Genomic DNA, 27,356 nt, shown 5'->3' with positions numbered 1-27,356 from the left:
ACAGAAGAAAGCGGGCCGAAATTTGCATCCAAATAACGGTCTCTCAGCGTCGGTGACGAGAACAGTCTCAGTGGCTGCGTGATACAGGGCCGATCCGCCGACCGACGGCAGTATTTAGGTCGGCATGCGGTTCCGAGAAGAGGGAGTGGAGCGCAGCCTCCGAATGACAACGCATTCAAATGAGTAGTGTAAGTACTCTCTTTATCACGTTATTGAGGAATTCGGCATCGGTCCCACTGGGATGATGTGCGTCTGAAACCACACCTTGCAAGAAGTTCCGATATGCTGCAGGTTGCAGCGAACATAAGGAAAACATGCAGCCATCGTGTCATACGGTGTATGAGCTGAACAGTTCAAGCGAGAGCAAACTTTGGCCGTAGCAAACAATCGGGGAAAAGCAATACATAGTCATCTATAGCGGCTAACCGGCGATGGCAGCGACCGACAATGGAAAGTACCTATAATAGATCCCTGAATCCACCTGACCGCGGTAAACATTGCGCACAAACATGATGTCATATTGCAGACGTCTCGCCTTTAAAGTGGGAAACCGAAACGCCTGCCGCAGGTGCTCGTAGGTCAGGGAATGCGTCACAGTGCTGTTGGATTTAGATGCCATCCACATGAGGAACTTGTGCCGCGCACGTTCTAGCCGCTCCACGTGTGACTTCGCTGCGCAGCCCCAAATGACACACCCATACTCCAGAATAGACCGGACGTTCGCGAAGTACGTGACCTGCAAGGTTTTCTGCCAGAAATGTTGACGTGTAAGGCCAGTTTAAAATGACCTGATGAGAATGCCGAGAGCTCTGTTCACAACTGTGTGGCTGCTGTGGGCCGAAAACGTTAATTTTAAACCTAAAATCACTCCTAAATCACGCACTTCGGAAACGCGCTCCAGAACCGATCAATCAATCCATCAATGGAGTAAGAGTGCAGCACGGGAGATGTTCTCAAGCTCAATGTGAACGCAAAACACTTTGCAGGATTGATAGCAACTCATAGCAACCGCTGCACCGGCTGTCTGGTGTGGGTCAGTTTGACCGTCAGCCCGGAGAAGATAGTCTGAGCTAGTAGTATGTAGTCTGATTCAGTGTCGTATAACAGATTCTGCGGTCGTTCTTTTACTGCTCCGTCTACCTCCGACGATCTCGGCGGCCTCCGCGGTAGTCTGCGAAGTGAACGCCTCGATCCAGGTCCAGTTGAGGCCGGCGCGCCGCACGTTATTCTCCACCCCCGTCTTCCGCTGGCCGTAGCCGGTCGGTTTGACCACATCACCGCCACTCATATACGCCCCCCAGAACCCGAACGTGCCGTGGGTGATAATGGAGTGATTACAGGCAGCCAGCAGTGCCAGGTCCGCACCGGGACGTGACTGAACCCCATCACCTGCCAGCACAATGTCGGAGGAGTTCGCTCTGGACACAAGCTCACGTCGACACCACTCCAGATCATCGGAAACGACTACAAACAGCGCGTCTCGGTGGCGGCTCCTCATCAGCGCCAGGGCACGCTCCAGGAAATCTCCATCCACCAACCTGCCTTCTACCATCTTGGGCAGCCACTGGGCGTAGTCAGTTCGTCGGACGTGTACACCGATGAAGGTGGGTGAGGTCATATTGACTTGGTGAGCCAGTTCGGCCAGGCGTCGATCAGCACTCTGGGGTAGCTCGGGTCGGAAGGTGAACTCTCGCAGCACCCGGTCACGTATTGGATGGAACAGGTGTACTGAAGTCGGGTACCCTCCGATTAGATAGCTCTTTTCGTCGTCTTTTGACGCGTTCTTAATCAGCGCATCGATGCTTATCTCCGTCCAGTTATACTTACACTCGCGGGGCAATGCCGGAGTCGATAACGGTTCGAAGTATTTTTCAAGAGTGTCTTTCATCTCAGGAAGCAGCCAGACCGGTCGCTGAAGGATGTGACTCGCCGCCAGAAGCGTGGCGTACTCAAACATGATGTTGCCGAGTCGACCGCCCTTGGCGGCGGAGACCAGGCGCTCCGGAGGTGGACAGGCTGGGGCTGCTGACCTCTCCAACCGCTGCTCATCATCCGGCGAGGGGCGCGGACCTTCCAACACCCGATGTCGGCTCTTAGAGAGCGCGTACAGTGCCAGCACGGCGGCACAGATCAGGCACAGGCGAGCGATGGACCTCCGTCGACTCACTGCCAACCACCAGCTTCCGAGGTGTCCCAGCGCAGACATCAGGCACCGGGACGGAAATTGCGGCGGCTGGACTCTTGGCAAACTGGCACTGACGCTGAAAGGAGAGCATAGTTATTTGAAAACTCTACAGAATTAGGACTGTATTGCTTCTAATCGATACCTAAAATTGCTTCTAGATGTTTTAGATAGCCTTGTTGATAAACGCGCAGTAGCGGTGGATTCGGTCGTACGTGGGCCGTAGCACTTTTATTTATAAGAACTACAAAGGAGAATCAAGCGGCGTGGTGAAAAGATTAGGTTTGGGTATTTCACCAACAACATATGTTCCTTCTCAGTACACTTTTTGCTTGTGCTCTTTTCCGTTTTATAATGCCATGGTACGCGCTGCAATCTCCGGTCCTCGGTGTTATGTTTCGATGGTGCGTTGCAGTCTCTATCCTGTTGGGTTATGTTGCGATGATCTGTTGCAGTCTCCTGTCTGTAGCGTTATGGAGCGATGGTTTATTGTAGTTACCTGTCTGTGGTGCTACGTTGTAATGGGTAGCTGCAGTCTCCTTTTTGTGGTGTTGTGTTCTGATGGTATGTCGCAGTCCTCTGGTGTTATGGTTAACTGCAGTCTCCTGTCCCTGGTGTTACGCTGTGGTGATGTGTCGCAGTCTCCCGTCTCTGGTGCTAGAGTGCAATGGTCTGTCGCAGTCTTAGGCTGTGGTACGCTATGATTCGATGATTTGTCGTACTCTCCAGGCTGCCATGCAATGGTGCGTTGGTCTGTTCCAGTCTCCATGCTTTGGTGTTACAGCGTGGTGATTAATGGCAGTGGCGATTAGTGCTCAGTTGTCTCGCATCTCATTAGTCAGTTGCAGTCTCTATAGATATGATATTGTGGTTCATCGCATTAACCAAGCCACGGTGTTGTGGTCTATCCCTGCAGTCTCCGTGCTTTGTTGCTCTTGTATAATGTCCTGTGATGCTTTGGTGGCCAACGGAGGTAAATAGGGTGCCCACCACCATTCAACTCTTTGCCACCTAGGTAAGCTAGGAAGTCAGGAAGCTATAGGAGACAAAAATCACATAGAACCTTGTATCCATCGCTAATTTTGACCTCACCTTCACTTGGCTTTCGAAAACTTAAACAAAATATGCCAACGAATCGTCCTTTGAAAACCTATGAATGTCGTTTTCCCAACCTTTTTATGGCCATCTGTTCGGAAGGTAAACTTTTGGCATGCAGTCTACTTCCACCAGCAATGCGCGTTCGACTACATGGGCCCCAGTGGTACGCGGGTTAAGATCGACGCTGATTTGAAAAATTGCATGGTTCAAAAATGTGCAATGCTGAAAAACGAATAGATAACCTACCATAAAGATAGAACGCCACTTGCGGGAGAAAAAACAAAACATAAAACATATACAGGTGAATTTAGGGTAAAAACACCTAGGCAAATAACACACACTTGCCATTATCATAATTCAGTAGGTTCAATTACTCACCTGTGCCTTCAATAATACGAATACACCTCGCACAGTAACCCGCGGACCAAAGCAGTCAGCCTCCGTCGCCCAACTGAACTGTTGTCCATCTTTTGCAGACGGTGACCTTCAAACCAGAACAGGATCTGGCCGGTGCTGATGGCTCGTAACCTTTCTGCACAGAGTGGAGCCACTTAAGTGGTGGGATGGAAGCCACAAGTGATTACACTGTGCTGCAGCACATGCAGACTGACAATGTAGCTATAGTGGTTCATTGGTAAAGTACTCGAGCTGAACGGCTCATGGAGGCGCCAGAGTAAACAAACGAACAAAATGATTGCCATCCAGCGATGAACGAAGCGGTGATGACAACAATCGATGTCTGACAATGAGAACATATAACTATGTTCCAATCATTGACAGCCGAGGCTATTAGATTAGTAAGTGCAAGTCGGTAGTAAGGCTAAATATCCGTTCAATGTAGCTTATGTAACGGCGCTAACGGCGTAGTCCGGTCTATTTCATTGGGAACTTCAACGCGCTGTTCGAAGGTATCCCGGCAGGTGGCGTTCCCAGCTAACCACGGCAGATGTCGCTGCGAACAGAAACAGAAACAAGGCTCTTCGACCTCGAGAATGGAGCTTTCACTTTGATTGGACAGGAATGCTAGATATACCATTTAATTGACCGCCTTTGAAGTACGTAAGAACAAACGACCCAATCGTTGGCAAAATGAAATAATCAAAAGCTCCTTTATGCGTAGGTATGTAAGCGTATGAACGCTTGGTTGGTTTGTTTGTCGTTTCGGTAAGAGGAATGTGCTGCGGTACCGCATATTTATTGCTTGCGTCCAAACATTTTTCTCCTTCCTCATCTGGCGTATATGCCTGTTACCAAACATATCGCTTTATGTAATTATGTTGGCACATGACCTTGAAAAGATTAACGGGTTTTCAAGTTTGCCACGGTGTGAGACCCTCGTATCGATGTGCTGAGTAGAGATGTCAATCGGATACCAACTTTTTGGTATACCGATACCAAACCGATACCAACTCGGTATTTGGTATTTCAATCCTAATGTGTTTGGTATTTTGTTGGTATCATGAACCCTTGCTTATGTTTAAGAGGCTAAGAAATCGGTAAAAAGTTGGTATTTTCCTCATGTTTCCAAGTTGGTTTGGTTTTGGTATTTCTCCACGGTTTTGTTTGGTATTTGGTTTGGTATCGGTATTCCGATTTTGAGTAATTGACATCACTAGTGCTGAGCCATCCGGTTTTCACTTTCGATACATCTTGAACTGAAATACACGCCAGCTTCAAAAATCACCATCGTGCTATCTTATGGTTTTGTGGTTTTATCTTATGGTTTATCTTATGGTTTACCTTATTATTATCTTATGGTTTTCGCTCCAATGTGGCATCGCGCTTGTTGAATTTATATTGAAGATCACATGACAATTATTGAATTATGTACATGAACAATTTTAGGTACTTACATACTAAGGTGACTAAAGAGTTTCCACTTAATAAACTGCAAAGTACAAAGGGCAGGCTAGTCCTGTAAATATTACGCAAATTGATTATCAATTTTTCTTTACCTTAACAAATTTTACTACATCAAGAAAAAAGTAGTGTTTACAACACTGGCGGAACCAGCCGTTTTCAAATGGAGGGGCCAAAGTCGGCCAAAAAGTCAGGTCTCCGAAGGTTATTGATGACAAAAAGTCCGCTTTTGATATATACTTGCACTAATTGGGATCGAACATGAGGATTTCTTGGCCCATGGCCATGCATGTCGTTATTTTTGTGGATTGCGGTCCAGAAGAAATTTTAAGGGGGAAAATTGGTTTGGGAAGGGAGGCGAATCATGCTTTGGCCGCCCCTAGCCCTGTCTTTGGGCTGGTTGCCCCCCCCCGCCTTGCATCCGCCAGTGGTTTACAATATTTTTATCATGATTTTATCAAAAGTAGTTACCAATAATAAGGCAATCATGATAAAAAATAGAAGCAAAGATTTACTTATTAACAAAATGCAAATTATATCCATTTCAGATGGAATGGGCCTATTTACACAATATTACAGGAACTTACGAAAGTAGCTGATGTTCAATGGCTTTTAAGTAGGCATCCTAGATAGAATGATAAACGATTTTGCATTTGTCTCTTGGCAAATAGAAATTTGCCGCATTGTTAAAACATGGATGGCATTCAAACTGTCCATTGCAAACACTAAAACACAATAGTGTAATGTCATCCAGCTCAACAATGATGTATCTAGTCCATGATGATCAAATACAGCGTACTGAACGCTACACACTCATTGCATGTTCTATGTGCATTTGCATGCCTGTATACTCGTGCATATGCTCACATGTATGTAGATGCATTGCTTAGGGTTTTTTCTCTCTTTTTCTCCATGGTATGCGGGACATAGGTACACATGCATGTGAATACAGTTATACACATTCTGTACGTGAACATGCTTGACACACAACATGAGCAGATGGCCGTTTTTACGACTGAAGGCACGTAGTACGTACAATGACACTGCGAAGTCAGTCTCCGTTCCCACATTGATAGCATCGGTCTCATCCATCCGGGTTGGCCAGCTAATCTCATGAGGCAAAAGTCCAGTATCTGTCGCTGTGCTTTCACGTTTCAGTCCAGACCGCAAGCGCCATCACATGAGCCCACACGAGTTCGGCAAGGCCAGATTGTCACCGCTCACAGGAGACGGTCTAAGGCTATCTTGAGGCAAGACATTTTTCTCCCGTTTGCACTTCGGAGCGAGTGTAAGTTTTCAATGTCTATCTAACGACTCCACGTCTCAGTGACTTGGATTATCCAAAGGCAGTGAATTGTATCTCGTTACCAACTGCTCTGCGATTTGCTGCGCCCCTCTAATGGTGTTTTATCTCTCGTTGGAGTGCAGCTCGGGTGTTTTATTTCTCGTACGAGGGCGGGTCGTTGGTAAAGCTCGGCACCCAGACCGGGGTGCCGGTGATTGTGCGCAGCGCTGGCCTTGGTAGACTGTCCTTCACTGGCGCGCGACCGTTAACTCCGACTCGATTGGCTGGATCGTCTCTGAGCCGAATCAGACTGTGGTTGGGCAGACCTGCCGGACCACCGATTGGGCCGTCCAGAGGACCGTTCAGTGGTCCATCCAATGGACCATCCAGTGGTCCATTCAGCGGTCCGGGCTGGACCAGACGAGCTCCGATAGGTCCAGACGGTCCATTCAGTCCTCCCGGTCCTCCCGGTCCTCTTGGTCCTCTTGGTCCTCCTGGTCCTCCAAAGCCACCAGGACCAGCCAACGGTCCACCCACACTCGGCCCCACCAGACCCACCGGCCCCCCAGAGACACCGTTCGGTCCCAGGGGACCTCCTGCGAACCCTGACAGCTGCGCTGGCTGCGGGTGAGCCGGGACCGGTGGAGGCCCGGAGCCCCGTCTCAGAGGACCCGGCGCTGGCCCCAGAGTGTTGCCCTGGAGCACCTGCACGTGGGCAGTGCCGGGACCGGCAGGATCGCCGTGCTGAATGCCGTACGAGGTGGAGCTGTGACCGTGAGCGCCGTCATTTTTCCGGATGGTGACGAAAGAGACGGCTCCGCCGCTGACGGGCTCTGAAACTGCCGACAGCAGGAGTGCCAGAGCCGGCAGGATTGCTGACCGCACGAGCTGGGGGAGAGTGGGGGATGGGGTGTATCAAGTTACAGTTATAGAGCAGGAACGGCGCTGTAGCTATTCATTATTGCATCGGTTTACTTTCTTTGTGCTTCGGGACGTACATGTACTTGTTTCAAAGCAAAATTTTCAAACACGTGATAGCGCTCCATACCACAGGATTCGGAGCAAAATCTTGAGAAATTTGTGTTGCCAGTTCGACAAAACACGACTCTAACTTACTTTAATTATTAACCCGTGCCCCTTGGGAGGGGGGGAGGGCGAAACGGCCCCCTCTCCTTTTCAGTCGATATCTCACAAAGTGTAGCAGATATCGCCACGAAACCTTCAGGACCCTTTTGAGCATCAATTTTACTTCCTGTGACCATTTTTTTCAAAGTCTGTGATAGGTTGGCGGCAAATGACGTCAGAGTGACGTCATGCTCTGTCATTTTCGACCGAAAAAGTTTTGCGGGAAGAGCTGTCACGCCAACAGTTTTGGAGATAGAGAAAAATATTTAACATAAAAAAGATGTAGAATTTACAGGGCTACAAAACCGCTATGGCGTTCAGATTTGTTAATTTTTTTGTTTGTAACCCCCAAAACTCAAAAAGTGTTTTTTACAATACCCCAAATACCAAATTTTTTCAAAATTTTAAAAACCCGAGCATATGTTATCTATTATTTGTCTGCTATTGGCATGCCAAATTTGAGCGCGATAGCTCCATTTTGGGCGAAGTTATGGCGAAAAAACTGCTCAAATTTATGACGTAAAATTTGCACACTCAATTTTTAGCCGTTATTGACAACCCAGAGTAAAACGAAGACCACCATTGGATTCCCCGTGATGAGTTGCATCAAAAAGACACCTTTTATTCCAAAAAAAAAACTTTGAGCTTTGACCTTTTTTGACCTGACCTTGACCTGACCTCCACCAGAACGGAACCTAAAAATGCGGTGAAAAAATGCAAAATGCGACCTTTGACCTGAACTCTGACGTCATCGGTTGCACCTAGGTCAACAATACTTGGTCACGAGGTAGTTCCTTGGTAGCGCTATCGAATGCTGTTTTAATTTTTAAAATCAATCGGTAACTTTCCGAGACCTGAGGGGGCCCGAAACGCCCCCCCCCCCCCACGGGTGGTAGGGTCCGCCAATAGCACAACGGGGCGCGGGTTAAACTGGCTGCACATCTTACCAGCTAGTGCCAAATACCAAGCAATTTCGAAATTTTCTTCCAGGTTCTCGGCTTGTAGTATTTTCAGTCGGAACGTGAATCAAAACTGACGGTAGAAATATATTGAAAATCAATTTATTTCTGCATGTTTCCGCATTTTCTTTACTTCTTATCACAAAAAGATCCTGCCTTTTGCACAAATACTTTATTTGATAAGCACGTATGAAACTGCAACTACCGAAGCAATCCGCAAGATTGAAAATATCACTTGACACTTACGTCCTCTGTGACCTTTACCACACATTTGCATGAATTTCCTCAAGCTGATGTGCGATAAACGTCTATCAACATGTCCAAATTCACTCTCCTCGCAATAATCACTTCCTGCACCTGCTTACCTTCATCCTATCACCTCAACGCCGATCACTAGACCAGCCAGACTGCCGATGACGGCTCGTTTAGCAGCACCGGCCCCAGGAGCACTGGACCGGTCCCCTCGAGTGGATGCCGCTTTTGACCGATCTCCAGGTAACCGGTTTGGCCGCATCATTGGCCGACGCAGCTGTAAAGGATCGTCTCCGATTGTGGAGTTTTGGTGGTCTGGTAAGTACAGGTGGTCCTCATTGAGCCCGCGGTGGTCCTGCCTGGAAATTTTGCCAGGGAATTGAGCCGGAGAGCCCTTCAATACTTGACCTGTGGCTGTATCATTATTACCATCTCTAAAATTCGTAATTGATATGGTTGCCAAATTGAATCTGGTAGCGGTTAGCTTGTTTGTATGTGATATCTAATGGTCCTTCTATAACGTTGAGAAAATGATGAGCTCTCATATTTCTGGTGGTCTTCTCCATCTCAGTTTAATCCTTTTGATATCGAGTAGGTCCACTCATTACTTCGAGGTGTGGTCGGTTTACCACAGTTGTACTCGTATTGAAAAGCGGAGTGGGTGGGGTTTGGTCACTGTTTGTTTTGTAAGTGTTTATAACTGCTGTGCCCAATCTGATGAACACATGCTGCGTCTTTACTCATGTACTGCAAGCTGCATTCAGATGTATGCTTGCTGTCTCAAGCAACATATTTTTTTAGTACGAAACAGCGGCTAGCGTTTTACTAAGGGCCGTAACACTCAATCATCTGTCTAAATATACGAACAGGAAATAAAATACACGTCTCTTAATGCTTATCTGTGTGTAGAAACTATCCAGGTTTTTGTTTCTTACTAAACGAGCATGGATGCTCATTACGTTATTATGAATAGGGAGAGAGAGAGAGAGAGAGAGAGAGAGAGAGAGAGAGAGAGAGGGAGCAAGAAAAAGAGAAATAGAGAAAGAGAGGGAGAGAGAGAGAGAGAGAGAGAGAGAGAGAGAGAGAGAGAGAGAGAGAGAGAGAGAGAGAGAGAGAGAGAGAGAGAGAGAGAGAGAGAGAGAAGAGCACCTTCACAGGTATGTTAGAGTTCAGCTATGCAGCGCAATGGACGATGTCTGTCGAATTGATAAGAGGAACCGAAGGTCCCAATAAAATAGGGATGCTATGATGCAATTAGGCAAGCTTGTCCGATTCGAGTCATGAAGCCGAAACAGCTTTCCGTCTCTAGCTCTAAGGGGTGTGTTTGCTTGAGCCAGTTTTGAACTCAACTCTGAAGCATGATTAAAAAACACATTGTGAAAAATGTAAAAAATGAAATTTACAGAAATTCATAATCAAGCTATGCAGTATTCTCATTTTTTTTTTCAAAATTAGTAATTGTTTAACATTTCGATAACATTGCACACCAAAAAGTGATAGGCAATGAAAATGGTTTAAGATTTCTTATCATAAGTTATCATTTAATTTATTAAAGTCATGCTGAGGGTGCAGTACCTGTGTTCTTCCACGTTCAGTGACGTCTGCAGACTCGCACCGCTATTCGCAAACCGGTTTCTTTGGAAGCGGATGAAAGATACGATCAAATTAGATTCATCCAACTCGTTGGTTAAAAGTGACAGCTCCTTGGTTGCTCGCCGCGCTATACCATCTACAAAAGTGACGATACAAGGAGCGTTCGACACGGTACCATTCCTGACGATAATTCAATTACAAACTTGATGTGCGTTGCGTGCGTGTTCGTGTGTGTGCGTGTGGTGTTCAGGAGCTGCGTGTGCGATGGTTTATAGCTAACCAACGTGGTATACGTGGGAATCTTATGCCGCTGATGTTCACTTGATTGATGTTCCTATATATTGAAGATTTGTCGGCGAAGAAATGGATAAAAAGGGTTCGACACGCATGCATAGTGCGTGGTGTCCATACGCGTACGTGTGACCTGTGAGAGCCTTCGTTAAAACAAAGACGCAGTCCTTTCCCACCAAAAACCTCCAAGCCGTGTTTGCTTTCTTTTACAGCTTGCCTTTGGGTGATGAAAATTGAATAACATGAATCAATAAAAAATCTTCTAAAGTTAGATAAAATTGTTACAGAAATGTCAGCCATTACTTCATACATAGCTCAGCAAATCTAACTTAGTACAGAAATAAGCGCTGGGTCTAATTCCTGCGACATATGCTCATTTCAAAACCTGGGAAGTCATGTTTGCGCACAAACCACCTGAATGTAATAACATCATCATTTCTCTGTAACATGCTACTAATCCCTGTGTAAAATCGGATTCAACGTCACAGAATAACACGCATATCTTACGGATAGCTTTACTGACTATGCAGCTCGCCAGCTCGCGCGATAGAAAGCTCGTCGCATAGGACCTCAGGGCGCTTTTGGATTTTCCCCTGTAACATCTTCCGTTTTCCGGCTATTCCACTTATTCTATCACTGAACTCTCCCTGAAAGCTCAACAACCTCTCTCTCTCTCTTTCTCTTTCTCTCTCTCTCTCTCTCTCTCTCTCTCTCTCTCTCTCTCTCTCTCTCTCTCTCTCTCTCTCTCTCTCTCTCTCTCTCTCTCTCCCCATCTCTCTTTATTCTAACAGCTACCACGGTCACTAAATCTCCCGACTCAACGGCTACATCAGTGAAGCACTCCTTCCGTAGACGGCCGTATACTCGTGACCCAAAGACCGACAAAACTCGTACTTTCGGAGCTGCTCGTGACGGTCGGCTTGGGCTTAGCGCTGGAAGAATGCGCGACTTGATGACCGACAGCGTAACGGTTGTCTCTGCAGATAATGTTCTGGCACGACATTTAGGCCTTTTCTGCTAAGAAGGATCGATAAGGTAGTACCTAATATATTGAATGCACCATTTCAACAACACTGAACAGAAAACTGCAAACTTTACGCTGAGCAGTAAGAGCTACATTACCTGTTTTAGCATCAGTCAACTCACAGCACAATTGTGAGGTAACCCTTTATCTTGGTCTAGCGCTGACTGCATTCTTTTCGCAGTTTATCTGAAGTTGGTGACGATTCTCGGTTACCAAGGGAGAAAGCATATTCGTCTTAGTGACACCTAATGACATCAGTTTTTATTCGGTTTATAAAAATCCGCATCGTACTTTAGCAATAGCTTCTGTGGGCAATTACGTCATGCGAACTATTCATGGATTGTGAAATTTGCTGATTTAAGGATAGGCATGCACTATGCAACTGCATACCGCTCAGGTCCTTCTAGTATAGCTGATCAGTGATCACTTTCGGCTCGGTGATTAAAACTTTGGTTATCGAAACTGGTTTACTTCCTAGTGGTAAAGGAAAATGTTGGAGCAGCATGAGCAGAATACTGTGATGCTTTGCACACCTTGCTAGATGTTGTCGACCTTACATTGCACGAATACAATCTCAATTCAATCAACTTTTATCAATTATCGCTCCCAATCACCCATTTATCTAATCCGGAATGAGTTCGATGCCCTCCAGCGTCAAGCAATCGGCATTCTGAGGCTTCCCTAGCCCATTCACAACCCACGTGAATGTGAATGTCACAACCCACGTAAGGCATTTGCAATAAAACTGGTAAAACCGATTTTTACTGCAAGCTCGTCTGTTCCGTACCTCAGTGTATCGCTTTTCCCACAATCTGACCCTCAAACGGTGCGTAGCGGGACATCATGCGACGCAGTGTGACGTCACGTCTCTCCCATTGACGACTCTCGCCGCTCGCTCAGCGGCTGCACACGATTCTGGATAGGAACGGACGATAATCTGCTCAGCATCAGCGCGAGCGGTTATAAGCACCTGGCAACGTGTGACACTCGTGACTGAGAAGGGAAGAGATAGCGAACCCAGATGAGCCGAAGACCGAAAGAAATGCTGAATGTGAATTTCCGGCTAGTTCACATACAAAACATTTCTTGTTTGCCCTTGAAGCTGCATTAACATTGAAAAGTGAAATCACAAGGCTATCAAACGTAAGTTCAAGGGAACGAAATAACATTGAATTTTACCATGACATTTTACTAGTGAAAATAAATCATATAATGAAAACTAAAGCTTTATCTTGACTTATCGTTCCTGAAATAACCCCAAAATAAAGTGTTTCAATAGACAATTGCTTAACAAGCCTAGTTATTGTTTAATTCTGGTCATGGAATCATACCCCGCGCTCGCAGTCTCCCGGACGACAAAAATTCTACGCCGTCCGGCCAATCCCGTTCGAGGTCGGCGGGGGCTGGGCCGCGGTTATCGAACGCTATTGGCCGGACGACGTAGAATCTTCGTCGTCCGAGAGACTGCGAACGCGGAGATAGACTTTAGGCAATTTCGAAAAGCAGCTCTCTTCCAGTGATGCATGCGTATATCAAATCAAATATTCGGACGAATTCCGTTCGGCTACAAAGCTCCCTTATGTCAACAGTCAGCAGACATGTCACGCACAGGGCGGCATTGGGATGGGATATTGGACGGGGTGAGGGGAGGGGCGCCGGGTCGGGTCAGTCAGCTGACTGGCCAAGGTCAGGGCCGGGTGGGCGGGCAGACACCGCCCGTTTAGTGACCGGGCAGTGACGAGCGCCGGTGGGGCGAGGGGTGTCTGTGTGCTCTGCTGTTCGGGTGCCATGGCGGACCCGGCGGCATGATCTTCATACCCGAGACGAGCTCGATGGCCAGTGCAGCGGCGCCTGAGCCAGCGGTCAACTGCTCCAGTCATGGTCAGTGCCGTGGGTGTTCGTGGGTGATTCTTTTGCAGGACGTTATTGCTGTGCAGATTGGGCTGCTGGCTTAGATATTCATCCCACAGTAACCATAAGCATAGAACTTTGTATTCATAACAAGTTCTACAAGCATAGATAATGTTTCGGCCTTCATTTTGTTGATGAGCTTGGACATTTATTTTGTTCTAGGTATACCTATTTATCTTCCTTCTTTATTCACTATAAACTTGAACTAAGCTCTTACCGCTTTTGTTGAATCTTTGCATCACCGACAATACGCGAGCATACGTTTTCCAGAAATACACTTGACGTCCATTTCCTCATTCCAAGCACTCCTTTGTGTCACTTGTGAAGGCCCTCCATTCGTGACTCTCATTGCAACCCCGAGTCCTCCATTGCTGAGTTGCGTGTCTCGCAAAATATGACAGTATGTACAGGGTGATTTTTTTTTTTATACAGGGCAAAAAGTAAAGAGCAATGGCGGTTTCAGAAAACAGATCAACTGACAGCAAATGTATATCTTTGTAAAAAGCACATTCTGACATTTCATTTGCACACACAAACTTTGAGTTTGAGCTCCGTTTAGGCTTACAGAACGTGCTAGAAGTGAGCACAGTTTTAGGTAAATATTTACATAAAGTCCGATCTATATTTCAAGCATAAATTTTGCATATTCTTACGTTATTTGACATCCTGAATGTAGATATGATGCTTACATTCGGCGGAAAACAGTGCTACCATATTAAAAATATTTGCTACCATATTTGGGGAAATGTTGGGAACCGGGGTTTTTGGGTGGGGGAGGAAATACAATGCCGTAAGAATGGTTATGAAAGTTGGGGGAAACTGTTGGGAACCGGGGTTTTTGGGTGGGGGAGGGGGAATCGGGGTTTATGGGTGGGGAGAGAAACCCCGGTTCCCAACAGTTTTCCCCAACTTTCATGACCATTCTTACGGCATTGTATTCCCTCCCCGACCCAAAAACCCCGGTTCCCAACATTTCCCCAAATACGGTAGCAAATATTTTTAATATGGTAGAACTGTTTTACGTCGCATGTAAGCATCTTATCTACATTCAGGATGTCAAATAACGTAAGAATATGCAAAATTTATGCTAGAAAAGTGGATCGGACAGATAAAATTTACTTACCTCTAATCTAGTTCACCGTGGTTTCGAAAAATACGCTGGACGCGTTCCTCGTTGCGGTACGCAACTGAAACTAGTTCGTATTCCTCCCACTTGCACCCGGAGCACAACGAACCACCCGGCACGGAAGCCATGATCCAACTAACAGACTGGCGGGAAAGTGGAAAGCACTGGAAAGCACCTGCTAAAACTGGTTCAAACCAGTTTGCTCAAACGGAAACGGAAGTTTCTGCTCTAGATTACAGGTACGAATGGAAAGAAGTTTACGTAAGTCATAGCTATTAGGCATATTTGATAGAAAAGATATCATAATTATATTATTTGAACATAAAAAATGAAAAAGAAATTATCAAAAAGCAATTTAAATGTAAAAAGCATTACTTCTTCTCTATTCAAATTGTTTGATGAAAGTGACGTCAAAATAACAAAACACGAAAAAAATGTTTAAAAAATTGGAGTTTTGTTGGGAAGGATAGGAAAAACACGACAAAAATTGTCAGAACCTAATCTAACCTGACCTAACCTGACCTACTGATTTTTGCCTACCCGGGGATAAGGAAACAGTTGCTCGCATGAATAGATTGCAAGCAATGGTAAGTCAAATATTTTTAGGTTAAGTGGTTGTGCATCAGGCCTCAGGCCTTCGGCCTGAGGCCAGATACACAACCACTTAACCTAAAAATATTTGACTTACCATTGCCTGTAATCTCTCCTAAGGCATTGCCTTCGGCACTGCACTGCTTCGCCACGATCATTTTCATGACGTCACTTCCATAATGAGATTGAATAGCGTAATGTTTTCACTCAACCTTGGAGTTTATTCATTCGATCCATCTCACGTGGCGCAAACGGATGGTGGAGTGCGTTGACGGCGGGTGTCGTGGGATGGTGGCCGGCAGCGACGGTAAATATTGCGCAGTTGCTTTAAAACTTGGTTGCGCCATGAATAACTATCAGATATGGAATCAGGAGCTCAAAATACATCGAGTGGTGTGGTTTTTATAATCACCTTGTTGATCGGACCTTATGTATATAAATACCCAGTTTTAATGCACGCAAGCCTGGAGTAATTGGCGATTTTGGGGAAAACATTTTGTTGTGCGCCATTTTCACGGAACTTCACAACATAATGAGTCCCAAGAAGTCTTTAAAAGGTCCTGAAAACAAAATGACAAACAATTTCCTTTCACATGGATATACTTTTTTGGCGTTTGTTATATGTTTTGGTATCTCTAGGCCTATAAACTTTTTGCCCTGTAAAAAAAAAATCACCCTGTATATCTAAGCGCTTCAGTTTATCGGCCAATTACGTAATAGCGTTGAAACACTTCGGCATGCCAAAACAGTTCGGCGATGGGGACTGCAAAGTAGCCTGGCTACTAAGATTACGCTTTCCTCTGTTACCTACCTTATTTGAAGTGAAAGGAATCGTGCAATTTTCCGACCAAAACTGTTCTTTATGCCTATAATCAGATGTTCTTTAAGACAGCCCTTATAATCAGTCCCTTCTCGGAGATAAGAGCACTCCCCCTCCCCCAGCATCCGATGGCGGCCCGGCTGACGTCGCCTTCACGGTCGGCGTCATCACAGTGGCGGCGGCTTTCTGCGTCATCAGCGTGGTGTCGCTCTGTCACTGTGTGCGGCACGTGCTGGCCGGCAGCGCGACCAAGGACGCTCCGGAGACCCTGTTCTACACAGAGGATGAGGTGGAGATGGCGGAACTGAGGCACTTTCCGCTGCCGCATGCGGGCCAGGTGAGACGAGAGACTGGGGAAGGTGATGGTAGGTTATGGGAATCATTGTGGTTGGATCAACTGAGAGAGGTTGGCGTTGTAATCTAATTTCAATCACTCAAGTAGGCGATGGTGGTATGATGTTTTGTGTGATTTTGTGTGCATTAGGCACCTCACTTTGTCAAACGCCATTGCTTTAAATAATGTGTCATTCCGTCTACTCCTACACAGCACAGCCTGCTGCTGTCTACTGCTTTCAGGCTTCAGTTCAATTTATAAAAGCGTTTCGTCGGCATAGTTTATTTTACAAGCAACATGATGATACACGATTATTACCCGTCCATTTACGTGCAATTCTATATTCAAGTTACAGTGAACATAAACACCTCACGGTATCATGAATTTCAACTAGTGAAACCATAATAAACAGCAGCTCGCACTGACCTCGCACACTGATCATGACTTCACCACAACAACGGTAAGTCTATATGCAGAGCCGACAAGTCATCGTTCAGACCCGAGAAGGGATCAAAACTGGCTAGCGGCAGTGAGTGAAGGTCTGAGTATCGGAGGTTAGGGCCACTAAATCGGCGGTGACCGACCAATGGTGACTGGTAGAGGCCACCGGAGAGGTAGGAATCATCAGAGTGGTAATAGAACGCCTTCGGGGCGTATCTTGCCGGTTTGTTGTACCGCGGTCTGAAGGCAGGTCTCACCCTCTGTCGGCGACCAATGACCGGTGCCGAATTCACCAGCGGACCCCTAGGACTCAGGGGACCCACGGGGCGCAGGTGACCCACGGGGCCTGCTGGGAAATAACGAGTCGGACGATTGGGGATTTGATTTGGGAGCTGATGTGATTTCACATCGACATTACCATCATCGTTTGAGCGGACGACATTGAAGCTGCTTTGCGAATTTATAACGTTTTGTCCAGGGTTCGTATAAATCACCTGATTTCCTTGGTTCGGGAAGGGAGCTCTAACGTTGCCTCCCCTACCAGAGATGATCGCCTGTCCCACTTCCTCCAGGGAAAGACCATCGTCTTGAGATGTGCTGAAACTTTTGCTATCTCGAGAAAAATCACCGGGAGTTACGGAGGGGATCTGAGGGACCCTGTTGCTGAAGTCGGGACGGAGAATGCCGTTTAGGTGACCGACTGCAGGAGGTAGTCTGTTGATCCTGTTGTCTGTGGCGGGACTGGAAGTGCCTCCATCGTCTCCCGGTCCAGAGCTGACACCCTGCTGGGGCCCCGGTAGCGGCACAGGTCCCGGCAGATGGACAGCTCCTTGAGTCACCGGTCCAGGTGCAAAGATGATCTGCTTCTGGTCGTTTAGCTGTCGAGACAGAATATCACTGCCGTGAAGTCTGTGAGCGAGAAAATCCAGCGAAGGACGAGCTCCTCTCAGCACGTTATTGGTCGAGCCATCGTCTTGAAACGCACTATTTGTTAGCTGGATTCCGGCTTGGAGGCTGTTTGGTTTTCGCAGTAGATTGTGCTGACCGACGAAGGGAGCGCCCAGAAAGTTCGGGACACCGTTCACGGATGATGGCCCGGTTTGCGCTGCAGCTCCGACATTCGTCTGGTTCTTTTTGGAAAAACTGTCGGCTCGGACCAGCGAGAGAAAAGCCAGAACGATATAAACCTGAAATGGAGAAAGGAAAATATTTATGACTGTTTCTGTAGGCATTTAAGCCAAACATAATCGATGAGAAACACATTTACATTCCATGCTTATGGTAATTAGGTGAAGGCATTTGCACAATAATTTCGATTGCTCTTAACAAATTAGGTAATTATTGGAATATAATGATTGTTAAATCTTTTTATGCTCGTCAAATATGCATACGTTTGGCGATGGCACATAACATGGCACACATGAGCAGCTAAAATTTCCTCCAGGCGAGTGAAGTGGCAGTAAGAAAGCACGGTACTCTATCTTTAGGTCTCGCGGAAGCTGAATTACCTTCATGGTGGTGCCGGTACTGCCGAGGACGATGAACAGTGACAACTGATAGCAGTATCGAACGACCCTTAAATATAAATCCTCGAAGAAAGACCGTCTTCCACTGGGCAGGAAAACCGATCAGAGTCGCCCAGCAACGCTGGTATGCGATCGGAATAGATCGCCAACGCATTTTATCAGTGTTGGAGCTGCGGCGGCACGCAATCACCTGCGGGATCTGTCTTGGGTCTGCACGTGCGGTGTTTTCCCTCGACCAGAAGCTGTAACTTCATTATCTGACGTATTGCAATGCACACCTTTGGCGAACAATACGTAGAATTGTAGCAGGTGGAATATATCAATATATAAATTATATCATATGTTAAACTCCAGAACATTTTGAAAATATGCATTAGAATTAAAAAGTTGAAAGGTAAATAAGCTTTAAATGATAATTTGAAAACGAATTAGTGAAGGCCTATGACTGAGCTTTCATGGCTCTTGATTTGATTTGGTGGGCGGGCAATGGGCATCCGATTGAACATTTTTCGTGTCTTAAACTCTTGCCGGACCTATTGATTTTCTACATGCGCCCCGGCCGAGGGGATGACCCTACCCACCGTTTCGCCACTAATTTGAAAGTTTCGCCCCGTTTCGCCCTATGTTAGAGCCTCGCAGAAAAAAATGAGCGTATGTGCCTTTACGAGATGCAGCGATTGGTACTCGATTTTAAGATCTCAGGTCAACCGCTGACATCTGAGGTCAGGTCAAGTGCCCCAAAGCAAGACACGGCTTGAATCAAAGTTCAGGCATGCCAGGCTTCAGCTCTCTATCCCTGCTCTTTCTGAGCTTTCGCGAAGAAACTTCGGGGGGGGGGCATTCGCCCCCTTCGGCCGGCGAGGGTTAGGAATTATTCTGCTTTATTAACTGTGTCACACAAATCTGTGTGCATTGTGCTACAGCAATTATATGTAACTGATAATAATTGAATAAAAATGCATTTCTTCAAGAAATTTGTGAAGAATATAAATGATATTGAATGAATTGTTTGCTTAGTATTGGCAGTCCAGTCGAACTGAACACATCTCTCTCGCTAGCACCTGAAGTGAATGCGTAGGTAAGCTTGCGGACACCAGTATTACATTTTTTCTTTTTCAGGGCGATCCGGGGGTTTTGCGCGTCTGTGATAACATCTGAGTTCTGACCGTTATTGATCGCTATGGAATCAAAGGTGTTCAACGAAAAAATCACCCCAAAGCGAGTGGGCTAATTCCTCGGCGAGACAGTATACACCCACATTACATGTGTCAGTTTGGAACAGTTCAAAGCCAAGTTCAACGGGTGCAAGTCATAAAACAGACACTTTTACCTAAAATCTGCCACTGTAAGTGCCACCACTACGTCATCGATGACGCTGCAATTGATTGAGGAAAGGAAATGCGCCCACATAATACGACTGAGAAACTTCCCCTGTTCCTAAAAAGGTCAGGAGACATACGGATGTAGCTGGTTTTAGAGGTCAGCTACCGTTACGCTAAATGCCGTCTGGGGAAAATCGATCAGTATTGATCGCATTCCCCGACGGTATGAGGATCCGCTGTGAAAATGTTCATAACGATTACGGTTCATCAGTAAAGCGGTGAGGTGATCTGAATCCTTGAAGGCTTCCGTTAGTCCAAGCAGGACACGGGTCGGTAACAATTAGCAAAATACTCCCACGTTTTTGGCATTGTCAGACACATATTTATTTCAGTGTAGCCATCGGTAAGGCTTTAGCATCGAATCTATCGGCTTTCTACACACAGAACGAGATGAAAGGCGTGCAATGCTCCTCATCGTTGTTCCTCTAAACGCGCTAGAGCTTCAGAGGGTAGGTAAAACCTGGGTAAAACAAGAGCCTCGTCGTTACGAGACTGCGCAAATGGTGTTCGAGTTTTAAATATCCAGTCACCCGATGATATCTGGCCTCAGGTCAACGACCCAATTAAGGGTCGGGGTCCGGTTTTTAGAAACAATCTCGGCAAAAATGGTCGCAGGGCTTCGATTCTGATACCATCGCATTTGTCGGGCACAATGGAGTCCAATTATATGCTTATTGTGGAGGAGGTCGGCTGGACACAATCCACCACAAACTGGACCCCTACCTTGCGCCGTTTGACCCGACCTCAGATGTCATCGTTTGACTTGAGGCATGCAGATTACCGATGATTAGTCGCTGCGTCTCTCATGGCGCACACGATTTTTTTTTCTCGCGAAGATCTATAGCTCAATAAGCCAGCTTAACCCGCGCCCTGCTGGGGGGTGTTTGAACACCCCCCCTTGTGGTTTTTCGCGAATATCTCAAAAACGGCGGCGCGGAGCGCCGCCGTTTTTGGTACACCTTATCATACATCAATTCTACACATGTTGTGAAAATTTCAGACCAAGGTCATTCAAGATCAGGTCACCAGGTCACTTGAAGTGACCTCACCTCATAAAAAGTTTCAATGTCTGTCATAGCTACACCGAGTGACCGATCGCTTTGAAACTTTCAGCGATTGCTAAGAGCAATAGCATGTACAAAATGTATATCTCAGAATTTTGATATCGATGACCTAAGGTCAAGTCAATTTTGCGACCTCCCCATTATAAGTCAATGGGAGAAAATTGAAATGCGCCTCTTTTGACGAAAGACATTATAAACACTCCCAAACACTGAATTACAAGTGGTTTAGACACACTGAACATAAAAATGGTGTCCGTGACCCCTGTTTATGCCCTGAGGTCATCTTAGGTCACGAATGGTATCTAACAGTTTTTCGCAAATGACTTTTGATAGAGGCATGCTAGAGCGATGAAAACGCCTTAGATGTGTTCAGCTCGACGATACGGATCGACTGATATGCATCATGACCCTTTCCGGTCAGGTCATGACCTTGACCTGAGGTCAAATTTTCAAGTTGACCTTTCAATGTCAAGTTATAGTTCATTTGATGCGTCTTGACGAGAGGAACACGATGCCGGTAAAAGTAAGCTCCTACAAGGCTTGAGTCAAAAGTTATTGCAGAAAAAATGTTTCCAAAAAATCGGCTATTTTTGCAGTTTTTGCCCCCTGCAGGCAAAACCGTTGACGTTAGGTCAAATCTGAGAAAATTACTCAGAAAGGGCGTTAATAGGGCTATCGAATGCGCTTTTCTGCGGCGCTGTAGCTCTATTGGTTCCCGAGTTATGCGTTGGCTTCTTGGAAATTTTCGACATTCGACCTGAAAATCGGCGAAATTTTGCCTTCAATGACCTCTGGTGACCTGACCTTTGACCTGACCAAAAAATTGACCGAGGTGATTTCCTCATTATTTTTGACGCTCTTTCGAACGCCGCCTTCCGCGTATCGCTACGTGGCCCAGGAGCCGAGTTAGAAGGGGGGGGGGGGTGTTCAAATAGGGTAAGGTGCCTAATTAGCGACCCTTTCCGATTTGCGACCTACCTCCCTACAGAAAAACTGGCAGAAGAAAACGGGGTAAAAATATCGTCAAAAGGTCAGCCATACTTTGGTTATCAAATTAAATTATTTGCCGGTCGTCGATGTTTCTGGTGGGACGTTTCAGGTGAGTTTAAATAAAAATGACGAGTTTCTTATCCAAAACGTGTGTGTTTGGACCCTCTCTGATAAAAAGCGATGCACATTAGGATGATGCACCTTTTTTATTCTGAATCGACATTCCTTTTTCAATTGATTGCCGTTTTCCCATAGTGAATCGCTCAACTGTGCACAGCATGGCGGTTAAAAATGTGTCGCAACTCATATTTCTTATTTGCGCCTGACATGGTCGCAAATAGCTCAAGAAGGGAAAGAAAGGGGAAAAGAGAGAAACGAGAATGAGGTGTTGCTGAAGCTTGCAATGTGCGGCAGGGGATGCCAAATGTCGTCACCAACTGCAGGGGTGCCGAATTCATCGCGGACCTCGAATATCATACGAGATAGCCCGCAAAATTTGGGTTTCCGCCTTCTTTTCGCATTCGGTGAATCACGTGATCAGTTTTTACTTACGTAAATGTGTTGGATAAACGTTCCTGTTCGAGTGATTGAGTGCTTTGCGTATAGGTTTCCTTTTTGAGATCATATTTCATCTTTTCAGGCGTCGCATTTTTGCCATTTTTAATATGGGGAAACCCATAGACTTATTAGCGACCCTCCCCGGTCGCTAATCGGGAAGAGTTCCCTATTAGCGTTTTTTGCAATGGTTTGCCAAAATGCTCACTACAAATAAGTTAGTGAATATTGGGGCAGAAAATGACTATATTTTAATAGAAAAAAGAACGATCTCTCCGAAAATCAAGCCAGTAATACAGTGCCACCCACAGAGCGTGAGCAATGACGGTTCAAATTAAGTGGGTCGCTAATTAGGCACCTTACCCTACCCCCCCCCCCCCCAGCAGGGCGTGGAAATCCAGGACCCCCAGCCGGGCACGGGTTAAGAAGTTAACGATAACTTCTTAAGAATGTCTTAAAACCAACCGGCCAAGCCGAAGCTAAAAAGGAGAATTTGCCGAAGATTGGGAAGGTGAAACAGCGATAGTTCATGGTTGGATGTCTTTCCACGTACTGCAATGGGTTTATGGTAAACAATAAGGCGCATGGTTGTCCTCGGTCCCCAAACGATGCAAGGTTTGGATGATGTCTGTTGTCATCGTTTTCGTTGTGATGAACCTTGCCGCGCCAATATTTTTCTTTTGGTATCGACAAACGTCCGTAAATCATGGTTAAAATCAGGGTTTCGGAGTCGTGGTAGCGCTGTTCCGACTCCGACTCAGACTCCGACTCCGGGCTCCTGACCGACTCCGACTCCGACTCCGACTCCGGGTCTGATACGAAGGGCAATGGCGGCTACCAAAATTTTGCGTGATATGACGCCACGTGCTAGGTCTACGTGCACGGGGAGAACGCTCCTACTCTCCGGTTTCCTTCATGCAGTTACCATTTCTTCCACGTGGACGCAGCTGAATCCACAAGAGGTCAGCGGCCAGCGTTGAAACCCGCCGAGAAGCGCGAAGGGCGGCCGTATCACGAACACGAGCATCGCCATCATGTCGGTCATTCCTATGTGTTAATACTTTTGAAGCATAAACGAAGAAAGTAAAAATACAGTTGTCATTCAGTCTTTGAGTTTGACCCGTCAAATACTTCAGATAGTGAAAGTTATAACGCGCTGCAAAATATTTGGCTACTAAATTATGATATAACTTGAAACTTGTAAGATGTAATGTTTGTCATTCAGAACAAAAACAAGATGTGTGCAATTTTTATCGCCGGAAGCGAATTCTACCGCGGGCAACTGGTAAAAAAAAATCTGGCAAGTGATATCACAGATTTTAGTTATTTTCCGGAGTCGGAGTCGAGGCAGCTTAACCCTCGCCCGCACATGGGGGGGGGGGGGGGGTGGTTGCCACCCCCCCCCCCCAGGCAGTCTTTCTGCTCTGCACTCAACATTTTTAGAGCTAGAAAGCTGATTTTTCGTATAGCTGCTCGTCTATCCTTTCTTGATGTCTACTGAAAATTTCAAGTTTCTGTGATTTTTGGTTTCGGAGATATGACCTTGTTTTTCAGGTCATGTCATGACCCAAATGGCCAATTCTCAACATCTTGCGTTTGCCATGGGCCTTGTGAGCTTTTGACACCCTGATTTCGGCCTTTTTTGCCAGTCTTACCTCCCACCTATCATGGAACATGTTGTTCGACGATGTACAGGGGTCAAGGTCAGGGTCAAGGTCAACCTAGGTCATCTAAGATAATTGCGTTTTAGGCAAGCTGAATTTACTTTTTGTGAAGTTTTTTGACTGCATTTTTGGTAAAAGCTTCTCAGATCATGATTTCATGTGATATGGACCCAAAAACAATCGGTGCACACATCAGTATACACATGGGTGGAGAACCTGCCCCGGCCACCCCGGCCGTGGCCGGGGTAACTTTCAGCCTACCCCGGCGCGGCCGGGGTAACTTTTCCACTCTTGTAAATCCTAAGAGCTGTCGCCATACGAGAAAAGAAAACTGTCGTTTTTCGGATGTTGACTGCCATGGGCGTAATACTGCAAATCAGGAAGGTATTTACACTATTTAGGTACTCAACTTACCATGCGGTGGCGTTGAGCCCTAGGACCCGCGTGTGGTTGCCAATGCCAAGATTGGTCTCAAATCGTGTTCAGTTTCGAAAATTTGGCGCGCCTTCGGCGCACTTTTTTAGAACCACTGCTTGACCTCACTGCCTTCGATTGGCCTGCCACAAACCGCAACCATACCGTCAGGGCGTGGCCGTCAGGATGCTCATACACCGAGCGTCCGTCACGCTTCGAGCTCGGACTGTTGTAACCGGAACGCGTGCTCTCGCCACGCGGAGTCCAACGCTCAAGCGATTGAGCTACGAGACCGGGACCGGTCGATATCCCTGGATAGACTCCCTATTTGTCTTATAAGAGGTTGAGCCACCCAACATTGAAAAAGACTGTGTCCCTGGATTTCAGTGACCCATTTTAGTGCTTTGGTTTGAACGTTCAATTTTCTCTGTAAAGCTCCTACGAGGTGAGCTGTCATCTTTTTGTAGCTATTTTGAGACAATAAAAAGCTGAAAACGCAACATTTACTCATAATGACTCATGATAGGTATGGTTTGGATATGTTGTGAAATTGCATAAGTTTAAGTAAAAAAATCACTTAAAAGAAAATCGCCTTTTCAATAATCGCCAACAATGTTATGAATGATACAATGTCGGATACAACGCTCACCCTTGAACAAACGCAACGTCCATTATTCCATTTCCATGGGCCAGAATAGGGGTTTGTTTATGATGATCGTTGACAACAACGTGAGCTTAGTCGTCTTTCCGACTATCGGTCGCCGGCCGGGGTAACTTTTTCAAACATTCTCCACCCATGAGTATACACACAGACACACACAGACATACAAACACATATAATTGACCTTGACCTAACTTGACCTGAAATGACCTCAGCAGCAAAATTCTGGTCGGATACTGTGACAAAGAGGTTCTAGCTGGCTTGGCACCAGAAAACAGCATCGTCATCGGTATTTGATAAGCAGCGCACTTGATATCCAACGGTGACCCAAAACAGCAATATTTTTTAGTTTGACCTGACCTGGAAGGTCAATGACTGACCTGAGAAGGTAAAACTGGGTATCATTGGATTCGTCTCTTCCTAAAGAATCTTTTTGGTCTTTACTGCTAAGCTCTATCTCCAACAGGAACGAAATGGCGCGGGGGGGTGGCAACCACCCCCCCCCCCATGTGCGTTCTAGGATGGGAAAATGGCATGTGCGGGCGAGGGTTAACCCGCGCCGGGCCGGTGCTCTGAGATTCCGCGCCGGGCCGCGGGGGGGGGGGGGTGTTTGAACACCCCCCCCCCTTCTAACTCGGCTCCTGGGCCACGTAGCGACACGCAGTAAGCGGCAATCGAAAGAACGTCAAAAATAAGGACGAAAACACTTCGGTCATTTTTTGGGTCAGGTCAAAGGTCAGGTCACCAGAGGTCACCAAAGGTAAAATGTTGACTATTTCAACATTTTGGAAACTGCCAACGGCTATCTCGGGAACCGACAGAGCTACAGCGCCGCAAAAAAGCGCATTCGATAGCCCTTTTACAGACCTTTCTGAGTAATGTTCTCATATTTGACCTCAGGTCAACGGTTTAGCCTCCAGAGGGCAAAAACTCCAAAAATAGCCGTTTTTACGAAAAACGTTTTTTCGACAATAACTTTTAACTCAAAAGAGCTATGACATTACTTTTGCCAGCATCGTGTTCCTCTCGTCGAGACGCGTCGAATGAACTATAATTTGACCTTGAAAGGTCAACTTGAAAATTTGACCTCAGGTCAAGGTCATGACCTGACCGGAAAAGGTCATGTTGCATATCAGTCGATCCGCAACGTCGACCTGAACACATTTAAGGCGTTTTCAGCGCTCTAGCACGCCTCTATCAGAATTTATCATCGAAAAACTGTTAGATTTTGTTCGTGACCTGAGATGACCTCGGGGACATAACGAGGGGTCACAGTTGCCATTTTCTGGTTCAGTGTGTCTATTTTACCTACATCTCGATGTTTGCGAGTGTCTAGAATAGCGTTCGCGCAAAACAGACGCTTTTCAATTTTCTCCCATTGACTTATAATGGAGAGGCCGCAAAATTGACCTGACCTTAGGTCACCGATATCAAAATTCCGAGATATACATTTTATAGATAGTGTTGCTCTAATCAATCGCTGAAAGTTTCAAGGCAATCGTTCAGTCGGTGTAGCTATGACGAGCATTCTTATTTTTTCTGAGGTGAGGTCACTTGGCGTGACCTGGTGACCTGACCTAAGGTGACCGGGGTCTGAAATTTTCACAACATGTGCGGAAAAGATGCACGAACAGATGTGCCAAAAACGGCGGCGCTCCGCGAGCCGTTTTTGAGATATCTGCGAAAAACCGCAAGGGGGGGGGGGTGTTCAAACACCCCCCCCGGCCCGGCGCGGGTTAACCGACTCCGACTCCGACTCCTTGCTGCTAGCCACGACTCCGGGCGACTCCGACTCCGACTCCGACTCCGACTCCGAAACCCTGGTTAAAATCATACAGTGCTTCAGGTTCGCACGGTCCGCTTGTCCTATATAATTTCGTGCGTATATGCCGGATTCTGTCTCGGGCACCTAATCCAACTACACTTGGACATTCACTGGTATTTCGCTCAGACATCCGGTTCATGTACCCAGACACCTGCAACTCGTCCCTGCTTTGTCTCAGCAACTGTTGTTAGCGTAGTTTCGAGGACGGCGATCGACAATATCAAGATGACCCACATTACATAGACAATGAACACAATGCACATAGAGAAACTGATCGCATGTCATTTCCAGCATCTTTCTGATACAACCGATCAATCATAAATTCACAATGCCTTTTGGACATGCTCCTGTCATGATTCATGTTCGAAGGCGAGCTTACCGAA

The 27,356-nt window shown here is 46.4% G+C and overlaps 3 protein-coding genes across 4 annotated transcripts in view; 1 reads left to right on the top strand and 2 right to left on the bottom strand.

The window, feature by feature from the left end:
- Positions 1 to 359: 359 nt before the first annotated feature.
- Positions 360 to 4,246, bottom strand: LOC122394171 (galactoside alpha-(1,2)-fucosyltransferase 2-like). Its single transcript, XM_043390861.1, has 2 exons — positions 3,659 to 4,246; positions 360 to 2,261 (listed from the first exon to the last, which is right to left on the bottom strand). Exon 2 carries the CDS (start codon positions 2,204 to 2,206, stop codon positions 1,091 to 1,093), a length of 1,116 nt encoding a protein of 371 aa, XP_043246796.1. The 5' UTR covers positions 2,207 to 2,261; positions 3,659 to 4,246; the 3' UTR covers positions 360 to 1,090.
- Positions 4,247 to 5,881: 1,635 nt separating this feature from the next.
- On the bottom strand, positions 5,882 to 14,937 carry LOC122394170 (collagen alpha-1(III) chain-like). Of its 2 annotated transcripts, none has more exons than XR_006258808.1 (2): positions 14,704 to 14,937; positions 5,882 to 7,313 (listed from the first exon to the last, which is right to left on the bottom strand). XR_006258808.1 is itself a non-coding variant. In XM_043390860.1 (2 exons), the coding sequence occupies exons 1-2, from the start codon at positions 8,878 to 8,880 to the stop codon at positions 6,579 to 6,581; spliced, it is 741 nt and encodes a 246-aa protein (XP_043246795.1). In that variant the 5' UTR covers positions 8,881 to 8,971; the 3' UTR covers positions 5,882 to 6,578. The 2 variants fall into 2 exon arrangements, 1 of the variants encoding a protein (XP_043246795.1); XM_043390860.1 differs by lacking the exon at positions 14,704 to 14,937 and adding an exon at positions 8,875 to 8,971.
- Positions 13,321 to 27,356, top strand: part of LOC122394167 — a 15,889-nt gene continuing 1,853 nt past the window's right edge. The window contains exons 1-2 of the mRNA XM_043390857.1: positions 13,321 to 13,550; positions 16,240 to 16,454. Of these exons, the coding sequence (XP_043246792.1) occupies positions 13,475 to 13,550; positions 16,240 to 16,454 (291 nt within the window). The 5' untranslated portion in view covers positions 13,321 to 13,474. The remainder of the gene's footprint in view (positions 13,551 to 16,239; positions 16,455 to 27,356) is intronic.

Source organism: Amphibalanus amphitrite, unplaced genomic scaffold (assembly GCF_019059575.1).
Source record: "Amphibalanus amphitrite isolate SeventyFive unplaced genomic scaffold, NRLGWU_Aamphi_draft 000577F_arrow, whole genome shotgun sequence".
NCBI lineage: Eukaryota > Metazoa > Arthropoda > Thecostraca > Balanomorpha > Balanidae > Amphibalanus > Amphibalanus amphitrite.
The sequence above is the reverse complement of the archived record's forward strand: the minus strand, read 5'-3'. Positions and strand labels throughout refer to the sequence as shown.

Bases quoted from the DNA above. Each gene is read 5' to 3' on its own strand.
- LOC122394171 (XM_043390861.1), bottom strand. From the start codon at position 2,206: ATGTCTGCGCTGGGACACCTCGGAAGCTGGTGGTTGGCAGTGAGTCGA.